The following is a 22,007-nucleotide window of genomic DNA, read 5'->3' as shown; positions in this document are numbered from 1 at the left end:
TGACCTATTCTTGCCTGTCTTCCTTACTTTTTTCTACTCTTTTTTTTCTTCAAAGTTTGTCTCTTTTATTTTTTTTATTCAGCTTTTCTCAAAATTTTTGTCACTTTTTTTTTAAGTTTGTCACTTATTTGAATTTGTTGTCCCTTTTGTCGCCCTAGTGTTGCCTTCCCTTTTCTACTGTTTTTTTTGAAGTTTTTATTACTATTTTCAACCTATTCTTGCCACACTTCCTTGTTTCTACCGTCTTTTTCCAAGGTTTTACGTTTTTTTCTACTGTCTTTTTTTTTCTTCAAAGTTTTTGTCTCTTTTTACAAGAAATAATTCTGCTTATTTGAAAGTTTTTTTTCTGCTTTTTTCAACATTTTTGTCTCTTTTTTCTAAGTTTGTCGCTTATTTGATTTTTTTTTTGTCCCTAGTGTTGCCTTCCTTCTTTCTACTTGTTTTTTTTTCAAAGTTTTTATTACTATTTTCGATCTATTCTTGCCATACTTCCTTGTTTCTACCGTCTTTTTTCCAAGGTTTTACTTTTTTTTTTTTTAAAGCATTTACATTATTGAGAACCGCTGACCTAACCTGAATTTGTGTTAAAATGTGTTCGTGGACGCTCGTGTTTCTGTTCTGACCTTCTCCGCTGGACTCCATGCGTGACGACGTGTTGACGGTGTCTCCGAACAGACAGTAACGTGGCATCTTCAGACCCACCACGCCCGCACACACCGGACCTACAACACAAAGTCGGAATCAGTCCACGCACCCTGAAGTACACACAACACGGAGCTCAAACAGCAGCCGTACAGCTTGTGTGCTGAAGGTCACGCGCTCGTGCACACACACACACACACACACACACACACACACACACACACACACACACACACACACACACTCACACATACATGCACGCACAAGCACAAATGTAGTTTACGTATTAAAGTAAAGAAGAATCCACCCCTTTTAGAAAGTGTAAAGCACATGTCAAACTCTTTTTTTAATCCAGCCCGCATATCAATTTAGGTTCACAATACATTTTGGCACGTCTAGTTTTTTGGAGCTTTTTCTATGTTTTGTCGCTTTTTTCCGACGTTTTTGTCGCTTTTTCCGACATTTTTAGGACCTTTTCTGTCGTTTTTTCCAATGTTTTTGGTGCTTTTTTGAAATTGTTTGTCGATTTTTTCTTTGATGGCTAAGTTACTTTTTTGGGGCTTTATGTCGACCAAACTGTAAGTGAGAAGGCTCTATGAGTCTCGCAATAATCCAGTAAAAGATCCTTGACTTTTTCAATGAAATAAAAGCATGTGAATAAACTGTCCGGGCCTTGATGTGATTCTTAGTTTCCAGTGTGGCCCTCTGGGAAATTGAGTTTGACACTCCTGGTGTAAAGGATCCAACCAGCTGTGTGTTTAATGGTGTCATCATCTCAGCTGGACTTGTAGTCCGTTATATTGTCGGCTAGTTTACTTTAGAATAAAACATCAGATTTTATAAACTACTAAATGTGTTCTGTGTGCAGACACCTTAACCCTTGTGTTGTCTTCCTGTCCACCGTGCAACTTTATGTTTTTCTGGGTTAAAATTAAAGCTCTTTTTTTCAATGTTTTTGGTCGACTTTTTCGACACTTTTTTCCGATGATTTTGTCACATTTTTGTCTCGTTTCGCAATGTTTTTGAAGCTTTTTTTTCAATTTGTTGTCACTTTTTCACAAATTCAATGAAAGTAGTGAAGTTACTGTATATTGAAACTTTTTGAAGACAACAGGAGGGTTATTGTGTAAAGTAACTAGTCACTAAAGCTGTAACAGATGGATGTAGTGGAGTAACTAAAGTAACTAGTCACTAAAGCTGTAACAGATGGATGTAGTGGAGTAACTAAAGTAACTAGTCACTAAAGCTGTAACAGATGAATGTAGCGGAGTAACTAAAGTAACTAGTAACTAAAGCTGTAACAGATGAATGTAGTGGAGTAACTAAAGTAACTAGTAACTAAAGCTGTAACAGATGGATGTAGTGGAGTAACTAAAGTAACTAGTAACTAAAGCTGGAACAGATGAATGTAGTGGAGTAACTAAAGTAACTAGTAACTAAAGCTGTAACAGATGAATGTAGCGGAGTAACTAAAGTAACTAGTAACTAAAGCTGGAACAGATGAATGTAGTGGAGTAACTAAAGTAACTAGTAACTAAAGCTGGAACAGATGAATGTAGTGGAGTAACTAAAGTAACTAGTAACTAAAGCTGTAACAGATGAATGTAGCGGAGTAACTAAAGTAACTAGTAACTAAAGCTGTAACAGATGAATGTAGCGGAGTAACTAAAGTAACTAGTAACTAAAGCTGGAACAGATGAATGTAGTGGAGTAAAAAGTCCAATATTTCTCTCTGAAATGTAGCGGAGTAGAAGTAGAAAGTGGCATGAAAAGAATAGACAAGTAAAGTAAAAGTACCTAAACAAAAATAATTTGTACTTAAGCACAGCGCTTGAGTAAATGTCCTTAGTACTACATTCCACCAGTGGTAGAGCCTGAGTATGTGAGTATGTGAGTATCTGAGTATGTGAGTATGTGAGTATGTGAGTATCTGAGTATGTGAGTATGTGAGTATGTGAGTATGTGAGTATGTGAGTATCTGAGTATGTGAGTATGTGAGTATCTGAGTATGTGAGTATGTGAGTATGTGAGTATGTGAGTATCTGAGTATGTGAGTATGTGAGTATCTGAGTATGTGAGTATCTGAGTATCTGAGTATGTGAGTATGTGAGTATGTGAGTATCTGAGTATGTGAGTATGTGAGTATCTGAGTATGTGAGTATGTGAGTATGTGAGTATCTGAGTATGTGAGTATCTGAGTATGTGAGTATGTGAGTATTTGAGTATCTGAGTATGTGAGTATCTGAGTATGTGAGTATGTATCTGAGTATGTGAGTATCTGAGTATGTGAGTATGTGAGTATGTGAGTATGTGAGTATCTGAGTATCTGAGTATGTGAGTATGTGAGTATGTGAGTATCTGAGTATGTGAGTATGTGAGTATTTGAGTATCTGAGTATGTGAGTATCTGAGTATGTGAGTATGTGAGTATGTATCTGAGTATGTGAGTATCTGAGTATGTGAGTATGTGAGTATGTGAGTATGTGAGTATCTGAGTATGTGAGTATCTGAGTATGTGAGTATGTGAGTATGTATCTGAGTATGTGAGTATCTGAGTATGTGAGTATGTGAGTATGTGAGTATGTGAGTATCTGAGTATGTGAGTATGTGAGTATGTGAGTATGTGAGTATCTGAGTATGTGAGTATGTGAGTATGTGAGTATGTGAGTATCTGAGTATGTGAGTATGTGAGTATCTGAGTATCTGAGTATCTGAGTATGTGAGTATCTGAGTATGTGAGTATGTGAGTATGTGAGTATGTGAGTATCTGAGTATGTGAGTATGTGAGTATCTGAGTATGTGAGTATTTGAGTATCTGAGTATCTGAGTATGTGAGTATGTGAGTATCTGAGTATGTGAGTATTTGAGTATCTGAGTATGTGAGTATGTGAGTATGTGAGTATGTGAGTATGTGAGTATCTGAGTATTTGAGTATTTGAGTATCTGAGTATGTGAGTATGTGAGTATGTGAGTATGTGAGTATGTGAGTCCATCTTCTCACCGCTGTGTATTCCTATCCTGAGTCTGAGCTGCTGCTCTGAGCGGTGGCAGATCTTGAAGGTTCGGACGGCGTCCAGCAGGGCGAGCGCCATGCGGGCGATCTCTCTGCCGTGCAGGTTCCCGTTCCTCACCGGCAGCCCCGACACCACCATGTAGGCGTCGCCGATGGTCTCCACCTGGGGGCGCCATGGCAACACACACACACAACCAGGTGAGTGTCTGAGAGGAACACTGCCTATCTCAGCTCACACGCTTTTTGAAATATATGTTAATGGTTTAGATTATTTTTTTATTACTGAGAACTGCATAATATCAGCAGTTTCACAATCATTTTTGGATTAAAACCTTTACAAAGTGATCCATTTCTTTAACAGTAAAATAGAAGAGCACAAACAGAACACTGGGTGTTTCTTCACTTGAAGTGTATATATAAAATTAGGCATGTACATGTAGTACATGAATAGAAAAAGAAATTGGATGAAGAATTGAAATAAAATACATAAAGAGAAAATGACAACGTTCTTCTTCTTCCTCCTATTTTCCCCTTCTAGGGCATATAGGCTGCCTACAAGGATTCTCCATGTTATATATAATACATGGTATATATAATGTTGTTGTTATCCATGTTTGATGAGTTTGTTGACGAAGGTGAAGGCCTGCTGGAGGCCGACGCCTGGACATTACAGCATAAAAGTAAGAACCCTTGGAAGGACCAAAAAGCTGGTAATGATTGGCATCTTGAGGGCCACAATTGAGCTGGAAGAGCCTTAAAACATTACACATATTTCAGTAAATTGAGTTTATATTTTGGAGGATGTGTTCAGGCTCACAATTCTGTTTCAATGCCAATTATTGTTTAGTCTCTTTTAAACAGAGGCTGGTTTGTTGTATTGATAATTTTGGAGATGGAATCTTTACACCTGATGAAAAGTATTTCATCTGCAGTGAACAGCAGCCAAAACGTTGATACTGTGGATCAATAACATTCAGTCTCCTCTAATGTTAAAGCATTTATGATTCTGAAGTCTGCTGATTCTTGTTCCTTTAAACATAAAGCCAGTGCAGAACCTCTGTTTGGAAATGTGCTGGATTATTCTGTTAAAGTGGAAATTCTGACATTTTTGATTCATTTACTTAGTAAAAGTAGTTAGTGTTGATTCTGTCACCTTGTAAACATCAAAGTTGTCGATGATGGCATCGAAACAGGTGTAGAGGTCGTTCAGCAGCGTCACCACCTGCAGAGTCACAACACTCAGCTGTTAGCATCACTGCAGTTATCCACACACACACACACACACACACACACACACACACACACACACACACACACACACACACACACACACACACACACACACTTTCTGTTTAAACAAGACATTTCTGGCTGAGAGCGAGACGTGAAGATGCCACAAGATCCAACCTCCGGATGATAGAGCAACGCTGCCCTTGCTAAACGTGAAAGAGGAGGGATATCCCTTCATTAGGGAAGCTAATTTAGATTTGTTAGCTGACCCTTGACCCCTTAAGTGATGTTAATCCAATACACTTTTTTGTCAAATTCAGCGAATATCTCCTCACGGTCACCTAGCTCTTTATTTTCTGTGTGCGCTTGAAAAAAAAATCTGGTGTTAAAACACTGCCCTGGCTGTGTAAATGGAAAACAAACACAAAGGAGTGCAAAAGCAGTGTGTGAGGCAGTGTGTGAATGTGCCGGCCGGCCAGTAGTTATCTGTCTGTGAATGTGCTGCATCGCTTACTGCACCTTAAACCGATCATTAACCATTAACTGAAAGGCCGGCGAGGGAGTTCCAGTCCACCCGATCAGGACGCCCGGACATACTTTTTGCGCTAAGCACCCGAGGACAGCTGCCCCGATGTTCTGTGCATTGTTGCTGGAACAGCTCGCACATCCCTGCGACCGACACAAGTCCACATTGTTCTGTAGTGTGTGTGTCTGAGCCCGTATCCACCGCATCCCTCTGCGCTGTTGTCAGCTGTGTGTCTGCCTGGCGTACTCTGTGTGTAGGACGGACGATTTTACCCACCAGTCCTCATCGATATAGTTGAAAATATAGTGGAATATATAGTGGAATATATAGTGTGATATATAGTGGTATATATATAGTGGGATATAGTGGAATATCTAGTGGAATATATAGTGGGATATATAGTGGAATATATAGTGGGATATAAAGTGTGATATATAGTGGTATATATAGTGGGATATAGTGGAATATATAGTGGAATATATAGTGGGATATATAGTGGAATATATAGTGGGATATATAGTGGGATATAGTGGAATATATAGTGGGATATATAGTGTGATGTATAGTGGTATATATAGTGGAATATAGTGGGATATATAGTGGGATATATAGTGGGATATAGTGGAATATATAGTGGGATATATAGTGGGATATATAGTGGGATATATAGTGTGATATATAGTGGAATATAGTGGGATATAGTGGGATATATAGTGGGATATATAGTTGGATATATAGTGGGATATAGTGGGATATATAGTGGGATATATAGTGCGATATAGTGGAATATATAGTGGGATATATAGTGGGATATATAGTTGGATATATAATGGGATATATAGTGGGATATATAGTTGGATATATAGTGGGATATATAGTGGGATATATAGTTGGATATATAGTGGGATATATAGGGGGATATAGTGGGATATATAGTGGGATATATAGTTGGATATATAGGGGGATATATAGTGTGATATATAGTGGAATATAGTGGGATATATAGTGGGATATAGTGGGATATATAGTGGGATATAGTGGAATATATAGTGGGATATAGTGGAATATATAGTGGGATATATAGTTGGATATATAGTGGGATATATAGTGGGATATAGTGGGATATATAGTGGGATATAGTGGGATATATAGTGGGATATATAGTGGGATATATAGTGGGATATAGTGGGATATATAGTGGGATATATAGTGGGATATAGTGGGATATATAGTGGGATATAGTGGAATATATAGTGGGATATAGTTGGATATATAGTTGGATATATAGTGGGATATATAGGGGGATATAGTGGGATATATAGTGGGCTATATAGTTGGATATATAGTGGGATATATAGTGGGATATATAGTGGGATATATAGTTGGATATATAGGGGGATATATAGTGGGATATATAGTGGGATATAGTTGGATATATAGTGGGATATATAGTGGGATATAGTGGGATATATAGTGGGATATAGTTGGATATATAGTGGGATATATAGTGGGATATATAGTTGGATATATAGTGGGATATATAGGGGGATATAGTGGGATATATAGTGGGATATATAGTTGGATATATAGTGGGATATATAGTGGGATATATAGTGGGATATATAGTTGGATATATAGGGGGATATATAGTGGGATATATAGTGGGATATATAGGGGGATATATAGTGGGATATATAGTTGGATATATAGGGGGATATATAGTGGGATATATAGTGGGATATATAGGGGGATATATAGTGGGATATATAGTTGGATATATAGTGGGATATATAGGGGGATATATAGTGGGATATATAGGGGGATATATAGTGGGATATATAGGGGGATATATAGTTGGATATATAGGGGGATATATAGTGGGATATATAGGGGGATATATAGTGGGATATATAGTTGGATATATAGTGGGATATATAGGGGGATATATAGTGGGATATATAGTGGGATATATAGGGGGATATATAGTGGGATATATAGTGGGATATATAGTTGGATATATAGTGGGATATATAGGGGGATATATAGTGGGATATATAGGGGATATATAGGGGATATATAGGGGGATATATAGTGGGATATATAGTTGGATATATAGTGGGATATATAGTGGGATATATAGGGGGATATAGTTGAATGTGTCACGTAGCTCTCCGCTGTGAGTGCCGTCCAGCTGAGAGCCACGGACTCAGCAAAAAAATAAAGCTTACAACATACTAACTTTGCTAGTGCAAAGTTAGTATTACCAAGTTAACTAGCAGTTAGGAAATAGATTGCATAACTCTTCTGTTATTTTACAATGCAAAACAACCATTTTTAAAGGTACACTTGTGTAGGAATTTCTCTTATCTAGCGGTAAAATTATATTTTGCATTCAAACGAACAGTGCTCTCTAGCGCCTCGCTTTTTCAAATGCGCGTTGCAACTACAGTAGCTGTTATGTACCAAGAAGCTATGACAACATGTCTTCCAATTTTCGCTTTTTTGGTCACGAGTATTCTTTCTCCTGTGGATCGGCATAAGTCTGATCCTCCATTATGAACTAAAGTGCAGTTGAAGGCTTTCAAATCTGCCAGGGCAGCAACAAGCGCCTCTCGCTGATCTCCTTCTCTGTTTCAGCTGGTTTCAGTCACGTGACGCCGGCTCTGAACGAAAACGCCTGTTGTGGATTAGCTAGACAGGTCGGCTAGTGCTCCATGTCCCTCTCAGCGATTAGAGTTTTTAAAAAATGGCGGAACGACATGGAAGCCTCCTTGGACTTGCCCGTTCAGTGTAAATACAGAGAAGAAATTCTTCACTTACGAGGACAGGTCAGATCATTGGCATAGGTCATTTTACACCAATGAGGACATATTTATGGATGAAGACATTGATTTTAGCTAATAAAATAATTTTAATAACAACTTTTTTATATTTCTATTTTGTAATTTTTTTGTAACTGTTAAACTGACACTAATTCTTATTGTTTACAGTTAAACAGTTAACATCCCTCCCTGTCAGGCTTAATCCCAGCAGTGTACATCAGTTGAGCCCGACTACTGTATAACAGTAGTGACTCTGCTCACCTGCATCGGCGTGCTCTCTGCAGAGATGGCAGTGAAACCCACGATGTCGCTGAAGTAGATGGTGACGGAGTCAAAGGCCTCGGCCTGAACCGTCTCCCCTCGCTTCAACTGCTCCGCCACCGAACTGAAGAGAGACAGATGCAGAGGTGAAGAGTGTAGTACTCGCTGTATTAGGGGTGTCACGATACGTTTCAGCAGACGGCAGTTACACAATAAGAGCCACTAGATGGCAGAAGGGTACTTTACAACAACATTTTGATTTCCTAAGAGATTACGAGACACAATTGAATGCACCATTAGTTTAACAAGGTGCACCTGAATGCACCATGGAGTTCCGTCAGAGTCACCATTACATTAAATGTCATTTAGCTGAGGCTTTTATCCAAAGCAACTTACAATTACTATATATATATACAGTATATATATATATATATATATATATATATATATATATATATATATATATATATATATATATATATATATATATATATAAACAGGACAGGCCAAAAGTTTGGACACACCTTCTCATTCAATGCGTTTCCTTTTTATTTTCATGACTATTTACATTGTAGATTCTCACTGAAGGCATCAAAACTATGAATGAATATGAATTATATACTTAACAAAAAAGTGTGAAATAACAGAAAACATGTTTCAAAGTAGCCACCCTTTGCTTTTTCATTAATAAGGGAAATAATTCCACTAATTAACCCTGACAAGGCACACCTGTGAAGGTAAAACCATTTCAGGTGACTACCTCATGAAGCTCATTGAGAGAACACCAAGGGTTTGCAGAGTTATCAAAAAAAGCAAAGGGTGGCTACTTTGAGGAATCTAAAATATAAGACATGTTTTCAGTTATTTCACACTTTTTTGTTAAGTACATAATTCCATATGTGTTCATTCATAGTTTTGATGCCTTCAGTGAGAATCTACAATGTAAATAGTCATGAAAATAAAGAAACACATTGAATGAGAAGGTGTGTCCAAACTTTTGGCCTGTACTGTATATATATATTTATCAGAAGTCGCACACCTCTGGAGCAACTAGGAGTTAAGTGTCTTGCTCTGGGACACAGTGGTTGATGTATCGCAGTGGGAATCAAACCCTGGTCTCCCGCACCAAAGGCATGTGTCAAATCCACTGCACCATCACACACCCCTCTCATATCAGATTTTCCTGTTCTGCTGTTTCTCCGTCATATCCAACTCCAGCAGTATCCATGGTGGCTGGAAAATGCAGCTGCCGGCTTCCGCTAAGCTAACGTTAACCGTTGTCTTTAGCTGCATGCTACGGCAAGCTACACTGTGTCTGTTTTTTTCATCAGAAAAACGCAAGTGGGAGGGGTGAAGGGAGATAAAAATACTGGGAATCACTGATCCTTGCTTCTGATTTTGAAGCTCATTTCGATACGTGATGCCCCTAATCTGGTAGATTCTTGTACAGCAGTACCGTAGTACTCACTGTGGTAGTATCTGGTACAGCAGTACCGTAGTACTCACTGTGGTAGTATCTGGTACAGCAGTGCTTCAGCCTTGCGTTTCTCCTCATGATAGGCTTGTGTTCTCTCCTCCACCAGCTCCTCCAGGTTGTTGGCGTACTGCTCCATACGGGACAGCAGGTTGTCCAGGATGTTGGTCCTCGATTCCCTGAATTCATGAATTCCAGAGTTATGAAATTAAAGGATTTTGTTTTATTATAAAAATAATCCAGATAATGTGCAGGCCTCATTTAAAGCCTCTTCCATACGGTGTCCAAAGGTTGTGGGTTTTTTTTCAATATATGAAAGTAAATATGATTTGAGATGTATTTTTCAAGATTAATTTACAAAAAGCAAACCAAGAAATTAAAAGGAGATGTAGTTCTATTGTTGGGGTAAAATTGTGGAAACAATGTCAATATAAGTTTAAAAATGGGCAGCTCTGTTTTGGTTTGTAATGCTATTTTTGAGGGTAACAAATGTGATTAATTTACCTGTTTTTTGTTTGCTATGTATATAATTATTGTTTTTATGATGCCTGAATAAACTACTACTACTAGTTCTACCACTAACACACACCACCGCAAAAAATATTTCCCAACAACTGCACTCTCCATTTCTCTCTCCCCCTCTCTCCTATAATATTATACTATATAATACCTACATTATCTGCGTAATCTGTTTATTGTCTACTTGTACCATCATTTATTCAGGTCTGAAAGGGTTTTGTGTTAAAACGTTAACTTTATGTTAGTACCCAGTATGTATCTGTTTTTTGTGTTGAATTGTAAGTTTTATATTTGTACCCTTTATTAGATAGATATTTTGTTTTGTGTCAGCACTAGGAAAGTGTTTGTTTAAATGTGTCTGAATAATCCTATAATGCAGACTGATCTCATGAAGTGGCGTATGTATGACATGCCAATTCATATGCCATTATTGCTGTGTTATCAAGACGCATACTCGCTTTTTAGCGTGTTTATCAATGCTGTATGGCTTCCATTGACTGACATTACCTTGTGATTGCGTGTGAATTTACGCTGTAGCGAGTAGTAGGAAAGGGCGAAAACACAAGACTTTCACCCAGGAAAACGGGGATCGCGTCCCGCGTGTGACTGCTTGTGACATTTCCTAAACTCAACCGTAGCTTTCTTCTCGTGATAACATGCCAAGTGGCGATATCGACCACGGCAAGTGGCGTGTATGTGTATGCCCGCCCTATACAGTGTAGACATACATGCGGCAGCTCAAAAAGCGTACAGATAACACGCCACTTGTATTTAAGAAAGTTGGCGTGCATATTTACTCGAAGTTATGATGCAATGTTGTATAACGGATGAGCCGTGTAAGCGTCCAGACACGAAAATAAAATATTCATTTCATGAACTATTTCCCTGCTATTTGATGAAATCTACGCTGATCAGCTGTTTTAGTTATCACTAAAACATATGTATTCGTGTTTTTAAAGATGTACGTCTTTAGTAGAGACCAATGGGTGACTAACATGTTGTTGGTCTGAGTCTGAACGTGAGGTGAACGGTGATTTAAAGAATGACTTCTCCATCATCACATCACAGTTTCTATTAAAATGTCCGCCTTCACTGCTCACAGTTTGGTTTACAGTTAGTGAAGTCAGTGTCTGTTAGTAATGTTAATAATTGTGGATTGAAATACATTCATGGTCTCCAGTTCATGTCTTCTTTCTGCTGCTGTTATTATACAACATACGATACGATGCAACTTTATTGTCAGCCAGGGCTGAAATTCTTTTTGCATCCCTGGGTAGCTCGTATAAAAAAAGAGGACATAGACCTACATACAGACATACATAAGATGACACCAAAGGACACAACATTACCACAAATGACATAAACACCCAAGTAAGGAAACAAAGCATACATGTATAACAACAGGAAATGACATGAACAATAGGATAGATTGATGTATGAAAGAGTTTTTAAGTCTAATGCGATTGAAAAAATGAACTCTAAATGCTGTCTGTTTGAAGGCAGAAGCTGATATTCTCTGTGGAAAACATTTGAAATGTTCCTGGCCAGTCTGAGCATACTGTTATTGTGAACTTCCTGAAAGGAGTGTGCCTCAGGGTTGGTAGAAAGTTATACATCAACACAATTATCACACACTAACTAAAGTAGATTTTGATCATGTTAATGTAGCCCACAGCTTTATATTTGTAGAACACAATGAAGCATATTTCTTTACTTTCATTCGATACCGCATATTAGGTAAGTGTGCCGTGCAATCTGTGGCCTGAAAAGTGTTGAAAAATACTCAATAGATTTACAAGTTCTAGGCAACGTAACACTCAAACGTCCCGGCTCTACCTCAGAGACATTCCATGTTAAGATACTCAACTCTTTGAATTTCTTTTGAGTGAAACAGAAAAAACAATGTAAAGATGTTTTTTTGCTTCTATGACAACCCCTTCTTCTATTGTTGGAGGACTCACTTGTTCTGTTTGCGCAGCAGCAACGAGATGTGGTTAAACTCCGGTCTCTCCGTCGGCTCCTCGGCCCAGCAGCGCTGCATCAGCTGTCCCAGCTCAGGACTATGGACCTGGGGGTCGATGGTCGGTCTGAGGCAGGGCCACTCGCCCAGAACCACCCGGTCCACGATCTCTGCACAGGGAGGGAGAGACATGAGAACACTCCTCACAAGGAAACACACGTTATCTATCTATGTCTTAGCTTCCTAAAGAATACCATCCATAGGCGGGTAAAGGTACTGGGACTCTTTATGACATTTTTTATGATATACTATACTATGAATTTTTCATGACTTTTTTTTACTATGACTTTTTTTACATAGTGCACGATGAGTTTTATGACATTGTATACTATGACTTTTAAAAGACATACTATACTATGACTTTTTTATGACTTTATTTTGACATACTATACTATGACTTTTATATGACATACTATACTATGACTTTTATACGACATACTATACTATGACATTTACAAGACATACTATACTATGACTTTTTATACGACATACTATACTATGACTTTTATATGACATACTATACTATGACTTTTATACGACATACTATACTATGACATTTACAAGACATACTATACTATGACTTTTTATACGACATACTATACTATGACTTTTATACGACATACTATACTATGACTTTTATACGACATACTATACTATGACTTTTATACTACATGCTATACTATGACTTTTACAAGACATACTATACTATGACTTTTATAAGACACACTATACTATGACTTTTATACAGCTATACTATGACTTTTATACGACATACTATACTATGACTTTTACAAGACATACTATACTATGACTTTTACAAGACACACTACACTATGACTTTTATACAGCTATACTATGACTTTTATACGACATGCTATACTATGACTTTTATACGACATGCTATACTATGACTTTTACAAGACATACTATATTATGACTTTTATACAGCTATACTATGACTTTTATAAGACACACTATACTATGACTTTTATACAGCTATACTATGAATTTTATACGACATACTATACTATGACTTTTATACGACATACTATACTATGACTTTTATACGACATACTATACTATGACTTTCATACAGCTATACTATGACTTTTATACAGCTATTCTATGACTTTTATACAGCTATACTATGACTTTTATACGACATACTATACTATGACTTTTATACGACATACTATACTATGACTTTTATACGACATACTATACTATGACTTTTATACGACATACTATACTATGACTTTTATACGACATACTATACTATGACCTTTATACGACATACTATACTATGACTTTTATACGACATACTATACTATGACTTTTATACGACATACTATACTATGACTTTTATACGACATACTATACTATGACTTTTTTACAACATACTATGCTATGACTTTTATAAGACATACTATTATGTATGTATCATTCTTTTATGATTACATTCTTGTCTTTTCATAGTCATAGTTAATATTTAATAATAAGCGATTGCACTGTTCAATCCCTGCACTCTCTTTTGCACTATCACCATTGCACACAGTCTACCATAGCACCTTTAACTAAATTTCTGTGATTGATTTTTATGTACGTGAGATATTTGTGTGTATGTGTGTTTGTTGTGTTATGGTTGTCTAAGCTACTGTATGCCTAAAATTTCCCTCAGGATGAATAAAGTGTCTATCTATCTATCTATCTATCTATCTATCTATCTATCTATCTATCTATCTATCTATACTATGACTTTTATAAGACATACTATAATATGGCTTGTTATGACTTTTTTACAACATACTACACTACTACTTTTTATGATGTTTATGACAAACTAAACTATGACTTTTTTATGACATACTATACTATGGTTAAGATTAAGCTTTCAATCTGGATATTACTGCTGAGTTTTATTTGCTAGAAACACACTTCATCTGTAACTCTGCTCTCATTCCTTCTGTCCTCTGTGGTTTGGAAACAGAAACTTTTCCATGTCAACTTTAAGGCTGCTCAGGTTTTTCAACTGTACACGCTACAATTGACCACAAGCCTATTTGAAATAAATGAGGCCTTGGCAGACTGCGGGGCTGACGGTTCGTAAACTGTTCAACACGTTAAGTCCTGGAAAGTGTTTTTGGAAATAAAGCTGGCGAGAGAAAAAAAACAAAAAACTGCTGAGGAATCAAAGTGTCGTCCAGCTGGCAACAGGTCGGACAAAGAGAAAACATAAATGTCCAGTCTTCATTCCTGCTCTGTCAGGGTTTAATTGCTGGTTTCAGTCGTGTGATGCAACGTCTCTAATTCCTCTAATTCAGTCGGCGTTACAACTCAGACTGTATCTCACCACATCCCTCCGTCCATCTGCTTTGTTTGCTCTCATCAATTCCTGCCTCCAAGATCTACGACTTAAAGGACAAATCCAGCACAAAATGAACCTGGGGGATAATAACATATGTGTACTGAGTTGACCGTTGTCTGGGATATGTTTTCATGCTAATCGAATGTGTTTGTAGCTTGAAACAAGCTACCGCAAACCGGTGATGAAACATCACAATTGTTTCTTTTTGGGAAACATTTGACTATTTATTTCATTTGTCCTTAACTGAATTGACATTTTTTTGTCTGTGTCTTCATTATCAGATTTCTGATTTAATTTTTTCCATTGAATTTAGGAAAATATTTCTAGTTTGGATATAAACCTGGTCTGGTTTTTAATGGATCTGCTTCCGCTTAACACCTTTACAACCTTTTTTGTGTTCTCTAATACAAAAAATATTTTGAATTAAAGATAGATGTATAATCCATCCATCCATCCATCCATCTTCGTCCGCTTATCCGGTGTCGGGTCGCGGGGGGAGCAGCTCCAGCAGGGGACCCCAAACTTCCCTTTCCTGAGCCACATTAACCAGCTCCGACTGGGGGATCCCGAGGCGTTCCCAGGCCAGGTTGGAGATATAATCCCTCTACCTAGTCCTGGGTCTTCCCCGAGGCCTCCTCCCAGCTAGATGTGCCTGGAACACCTCCCTAGGGTTGTATAATATGTCATAAAAAGTCTACATACATATAGTATGTAAAAAAAATCATAATATAGTAGGTCAATAAAAGTCTTTAAAAAATAGTATAGTATGTCAAAAAAAGTAAAAAAAAAGTCATTGTATAGTACGTCCAAAACAGTCAGATGTCCAAAAAAGTAATAATATAGTATGTTGAAAAAAAGTCATAAAAAAGTCATAGTATAGAATGTTCAAAAAAAGTCAAGAAAAGTCAAAAAAAGACAGCATATATGTCGAAAAAATTCAGTATAGTATGTCGAAAAAGTCATAGTATAGTATGTTGAAAAGTCATAAAAAAGTTTTAAAAAAACAAGTCATAGTATAGTATGTGGAAAAAGTCATAAAAAAGTTATAGTATGTCTCAAAAAAATCATAAAAAAGTTAAAGTATAGTATGTCGAAAAAAGTTATAAAAAATGTATTTATACTTTTTTATAACTTTTTTCCACATACTATATTAGGACTTTTTTCGACATACTATACTATGACTTTATTACTTTTTCAACATACTATACTATGACTTTTTATTACTTTTTCAACATACTGTACCGTGACTTTTTTTCAACATACTATACCATGACTTTTTAAGACTCTTTTTAACATACTATACTACAACTTTTCTTATATATACAATAGTATGACATTCTTACTTTTTTCAAAAAAACTATACTGTGACTTTTCAACAAACTATACTATGATTTTTTTCTACATACTATATTAAGGACTTTTTTTTACTTCTTTCAACATACTATACTGTTGTGATTGTGTATGTTTCTGTTTCCTGTATGTTTCTGTTTTCTGTATTTTCTTATTGATTGTTGATGCTTCTGTACTGTGGTTTCTGTTTCCTGTTGATTGTGTAGGTTTCTGTTTCCTGTCTTATTTTGGTAGTCTGGTTTTCTGTCTTGTCTTGTCTAGTTTTACTAGTCCTGCCCCGCCCTGATGTGTTTCACCTGCTGTATCGCCTGTCCCTTGTTTGCTCGCTGCCTCTTGTATTTAGCCTCTGTGTTGCCCTTGTCTCGTGTCAGATCATTGTGTTCCAGTCTCTGTGTTTGTGTATTAGTCTTCCCTGCGGTCTCCGGGCTCTTGTTTTGATATCCTGCTTTATTTCCTTTTTTTGCATTCTGGACTTAGTTTTTCCTTCTGTTGTTTGTTTTTGCATTTTTGGACTTCTTTTGGTATGTGCCCTGGTTTTTGTGTTAATAAATCTTCAAGCAACAAAACTTCAGCCTGCATTTGGGTTCCCCATTCCTTACATATCATGACACGATACTATGACTTTTTATTACTTGTTTTCAACATTCTATACTACAACTTTTTTCAACATACTATCCTATGACCTTTTAAGACTTTTTTTTTTTTTTTTTTTTACATACTATACCTTCTTTTTTAGTTTTTTCGAAAAAACTGTACTTTTTATTTTATAAGACTTTTTTACATACTATACTGACTTTTTGACATTTTCGATATACTATGGCTTTTTTATGATTTTTTTCATATAAGTCTTGAAAAATTATAGTATAGTATGTCGAAAATAAGTCATAAAAAGTCATAGATAGTACGTCAAAAGAGTAAAAGAAAAGTCAGATAGTATGTCGATAAAGTCATTAAAAAAATCATAGTATAGAATTTCGACGTCGAAAGTCATAGTATGTCGAATTAGTAAAAAAACAGTCAGTATAGTATTTTGAAAAAGTAATTTAAAAAAGTAATTAAAGTCATAGTATAAGGTTGAAAAAGTAATAAAAAAAGTAATGAGTAATAGTCATGCTGAAAAAAGTTTGAAAAAAAATCATTGTATAGTCAGTGTAAGGCAAGGCAAGGCAATTTTATTTATAAAGCACATCTCAGCAACAGTGCAATTCAAAGTGCTTTACATAAAACATTAAAAACAATTAGAAATTAATACAAAATTAAAAATAGAATACAGGAATATAATTCACAAAAAAAAGGCAACGTCAAAAAGAAAGGTCTTCAGCCTTGATTTAAAAGAGCTGAGGGTTTTTGTGGACATACAGTTATCTGGAAGTTTGTTCCAGATATGTGGAGCATAAAGACTGAATGCTGCTTCTCCCTTTTTGGTTCTGATTCTGGGGACAGCAAGCAGACCTGTCCCAGATGATCTGAGAGGCCTGGGTGGTTCATAGTTTACAAGCAGATCCGAAATGTATTTCGGCCCTAAACCATTTAGTGATTTATAAAGTATTTTGAAATATATTCTTTGAGGCACATGAAGCCAGTGTAAAGACATAAGAACTGGAGGGATATGATTCACTTTCTTGGTGTTTGTGAGCGGCGGCATTTTGAATAGAATTTGAAGACCTGTAACGACACCGTTACAGTGGTCAAGTCTACTGAAGATAAAAGCATGGACAAGTTTTTCCAAATCCTGTTGACACTTAAGTCCTTTAACCCTTGATATATTCTTAAGGTGATAATAGGCTGACTTTGTTATTGTCTTAACGTGGCTGTTAAAATTCAGGTCAGAGTCCATAATTACACCAAGATTTCTGGCTTTGTCTGTTGTTTTTAACATTGTCGTTTGAAGCTGAGCGCTGACTTTTCATCGTTCCTCTTTTGCTCCAAAAATAATCACCTCAGTTTTTTCTTCATTTAATTTAGGGAAAGTTCTGGCACATCCAATCGTTAGTTTGTTCAATGCACCTAGTCAGTTTTTGTATTGGACTGTAGTCCCCAGGAGACAAGGTTATGTAAATTTGTGTGTCGTCTGCATAACTATGATAACTTATGTTGCTGTTTTCCATAATCTGAGCCAGTGGAAGCATGTAGATATTAAACAGAAGAGGCCCCAGAAGGGAGCCTTGGGAACTCCACACATCATATTTGTGTGCTTAGATGCATAATTACCTATAGACACATAGTAGTTCCTATTCTTTAAGTAGGATTCAAACCAGTTTAGTACTGCCAGAAAGGCCAATCTAGTTTTCCAATCGGTCTAGTAATATGTTGTAGTCGACTGTGTCAAATGCAGCACACTGAGATTGAGTAATACTGAGACTGTAGTTTTGCCACTATCTGTATTTAAGTGGATGTCATTAAATACTTTAACAAGAGCCGTCTCAGTGCTTTGGTTGAAAGCCTGACTGGAAGGAATCAAAAACATTGTTTAGTGACTAAAAAAGGTTGAGTTGTTGAAAAAACGCTTTTTCAATGATTTAACATAAAAATGGAAGGTTTGATATCGGCCTATAGTTGTCCATTAATGAAGTATCTAGATTGTTCTTTTTTAAGAGTGGCTTGATGACTGCAGTTGTCAGGGCCTGTGGGAAGATACCTCAGCGAAGAGACGTGTTTACAATCTGTAGAAGATCTGAAGCCAAACATTTTGAAACATTTTTGAAAAAGCCGGTTTGTAAAATATCAATAATCAACAGGAGGAGGTTTTCAGATGTTGTATAATGTCCTCCAGGTTATTTTGGTTAATCCTTGTGTCATATTGAAATTTGTTTTGCTTGAACACTGTGACAACGCATACCATGTACCTGTTATGGAGTCTGATTGTTTGTCTAATTTTCTGAATTTTTTCACTGAAGAAGTTGGCAAAGTCATTGCAGGCCTTGCTGGATAAAAGTTCAGAAGCTACTGTACGGGAGGGTTATTTAATTTATCGACAGTAGCAAACAAAGCACGTGAATTATTATTGTTTTTAGCAATAATGTCAGAGAAGAAGGACCGCCTAGCATTCATTAGTTCCAAATTATAAATGCAAAGTCTCTCTTTATAGGCGTCATAATGGACCTGGAGATTAGTTTTTCGCCACCTTCATTCAGCTTTTCTATATTCTCTTTTTTCGGATCTTACAAGTGTGACATTTCTCCATGGAGATCTTTTCTTAACAGAGACAGTTTTGACCTTAGTGGGAACAATGGTATCAATAACATTTGTAATTTTACAATTGAAATTATCTACAAGCTCAGTGACTGAGACCCCTGAGAGGGTGGGTGTAGAGGAGAAAAGCTGAATGAATGATTCAATGGTGTTTTCAGTGATATACCATTTTCTGATTACCTTTGTTTGAACCCTTTTGTGCACAGAGATAGAGCCGTTAACGAACACACAGGAATGATCAGAGAGAGCAACATCTGTCACCACAACCTTGGAAATGTTCAGACCTTTAGAGATAATCAAGTCCAGAATGTGTCCCTTATTGTGTGTGGTCACATGCTGAGTCAGTCCATAGTTTTCAAAAACACAACACAGTTCCTTGGTTCCTCTATTCTGAGGGTTGTCAACATGAGTGGTGAAATCACCAGCAATAATTACACAGTCAAAGTCAATACAGATCATAGACAGCAGTTCAGTAAAGTCGTCGAAGAAAGCTGCACAGTATCTGCACAGATCTACTGAATAAGTTTCTTTTCCACCCGTATTTATAGCCAATCTGCAAACCAAACTTTCTTTCCAAAAAAAACCAGCCTAATTCTGACTTTACCTCAGATCAGACCTCAGTTGAAGGCCTTTTTCCCCTAAAAAGAGACAAGCCAAAAAAGAATAATTAAGAACATCGACTTTCCTGGATGAAGTGGTTTGGCCAACAAAACAAACAAGTTCTTTCAGCCTCGTATATCACTTTTCAAGTTCTAGTTTATTCCTGGAAAGAGAGGAACTAATGTGTTGTCAGCATGTGGCTACGAAAGTACTAAATTGAAACCCAAGAATGTGTTTTTCTAGGCTCTGTGTGTTCAGCCCACTGCATTCCAAGAAAAAACCTATCCTCAGCATGAAACAGCATGAAACAGGCTTATTATAGCATGTACACTTACTTAAACATACTGTAAGTGGTGTTAAAAAATTAGGGTCCAAGCCCCTAATTTATCGTAAACCTACTTTTTCTAACTACTCCAAGACTGTGCGACCAATCTGCCAGACCGACCTGACAAAATGTTATCAAAAGAATTTTTATCGGATGAAAAAACTAATTTGTGTAGCTAGCTACGAAAACACGAACTTTGCCATATCGCGGCCAAAATAAATGGTATCAAAGCCAAGCTTTATATTCTTGTTTGCCATGACCCTCTGGGCCTGGAGGAAATTAAGCTTGGATGCTGAAAGTTTCATTTTGGGCAATTAAAATAATTAGCATAATACGCTAATTAAGACACTAAAAATGTATTAATACTAACCCTAACCCAACCTGAAACTTAACCAGTTGATTACATTAAGGAAAAACAATTTTTACATTATTCGCCTGTAGTGTTTAGTGTAATTTCGTCCACTAAGCCTATAGATGATATTTCAATCATAAAAGTTGATAGGAAACATGTCTGAGTCAAAGACATTTCCAGTAGACTACAAAACCATAAAAGCCCCAAAAAACTAATCGGTTACACTTTACTTGAAGGTATCTACATAAGAGGGACATGACACTGTCATGAACGTGTCATAAACATTATGTATTTAATTTTTTTATTTAACCTTTATTTATCCAGGTAAGTCGATTGAGAACAGTACCACCACAGTCTGATCTGATCACAATCATACCTGGAAGCTGCCCAGTACCACCACAGTCTGATCTGATCACAATCATACCTGGAAGCTGCCCAGTACCACCACAGTCTGATCTGATCACATTCATACTGGAAGCTGCCCAGTACCACCAAAGTCTGATCTGATCACATTCATACTGGAAGCTGCCCAGTACCACCACAGTCTGATCTGATCACATTCATACTGGAAGCTGCCCAGTACCACCAAAGTCTGATCTGATCACATTCATACTGGAAGCTGCCCAGTACCACCACAGTCTGATCTGATCACATTCATACTGGAAGCTGCCCAGTACCACCAAAGTCTGATCTGATCACATTCATACTGGAAGCTCCCCAGTACAACCACAGTCTGATCTGATCACATTCATACTGGAAGCTCCCCAGTACCACCATAGTCTGATCTGATCACATTCATACTGGAAGCTCCCCAGTACCACCACTAATAATTAGACCCTGTAAAAAGCCAAAGTGTCCACACTCTGCACCCTGCATACATGGGTCCTACCTTTGGGGCTGAGAGGGTCCCCCTCCAGGTAAAAGGCTCCTCGGCGCAGCGCCACCTCCTGGAGGATGATGCTGAAGCTGTAGACGTCTCCTTTCTGAGTTCCCTGAGGAGGAGGAGACTCCATCCTGAGCAGCTCTGGAGCCATCCACAACCTCTCTGCAGCCAAAAGATAATAGATTTGATATTAAATTTAGGAATATTTTGTTCATTTTACAGCTTCGGGGTATATATGATTATGCAGTATCTACGTTTCTTTTAATCAGAGTTGGATGTTGATCAGACAAAGTATTTTTGCTAATTGAATGTTTGGTCATATTGATAATATTCTTTACTTCTTATTTAATCATATAGTTAATGGTTGGAACTTTAGACACTGTATTTTATCAAGCAAAGCTCTACACAGCTGCTTACGTTCAACATTTAAAAAA

The 22,007-nt window shown here is 37.0% G+C and overlaps 1 protein-coding gene across 2 annotated transcripts in view; it reads right to left on the bottom strand.

The window, feature by feature from the left end:
• LOC114557964 (atrial natriuretic peptide receptor 1) overlaps positions 1–22,007 on the bottom strand; it is a 124,663-nt gene that overhangs the window by 3,596 nt on the left and 99,060 nt on the right. For both annotated transcript variants that reach the window (XM_028581734.1, XM_028581735.1), the window contains 7 exons: positions 21,580–21,735; positions 12,448–12,616; positions 10,000–10,146; positions 8,494–8,617; positions 4,808–4,876; positions 3,643–3,817; positions 624–722 (listed from right to left, as the gene is read on the bottom strand). In XM_028581734.1, coding sequence (XP_028437535.1) covers positions 624–722; positions 3,643–3,817; positions 4,808–4,876; positions 8,494–8,617; positions 10,000–10,146; positions 12,448–12,616; positions 21,580–21,735 — 939 coding nt within the window. The remainder of the gene's footprint in view (positions 1–623; positions 723–3,642; positions 3,818–4,807; positions 4,877–8,493; positions 8,618–9,999; positions 10,147–12,447; positions 12,617–21,579; positions 21,736–22,007) is intronic.

The sequence above is a fragment of the Perca flavescens genome, chromosome 6, assembly GCF_004354835.1.
Source record: "Perca flavescens isolate YP-PL-M2 chromosome 6, PFLA_1.0, whole genome shotgun sequence".
In the NCBI taxonomy this organism is placed as follows: domain Eukaryota; kingdom Metazoa; phylum Chordata; class Actinopteri; order Perciformes; family Percidae; genus Perca; species Perca flavescens.
Note: the sequence above shows the minus strand (reverse complement) of the source record. Positions and strands in the feature narration are given on the sequence as shown.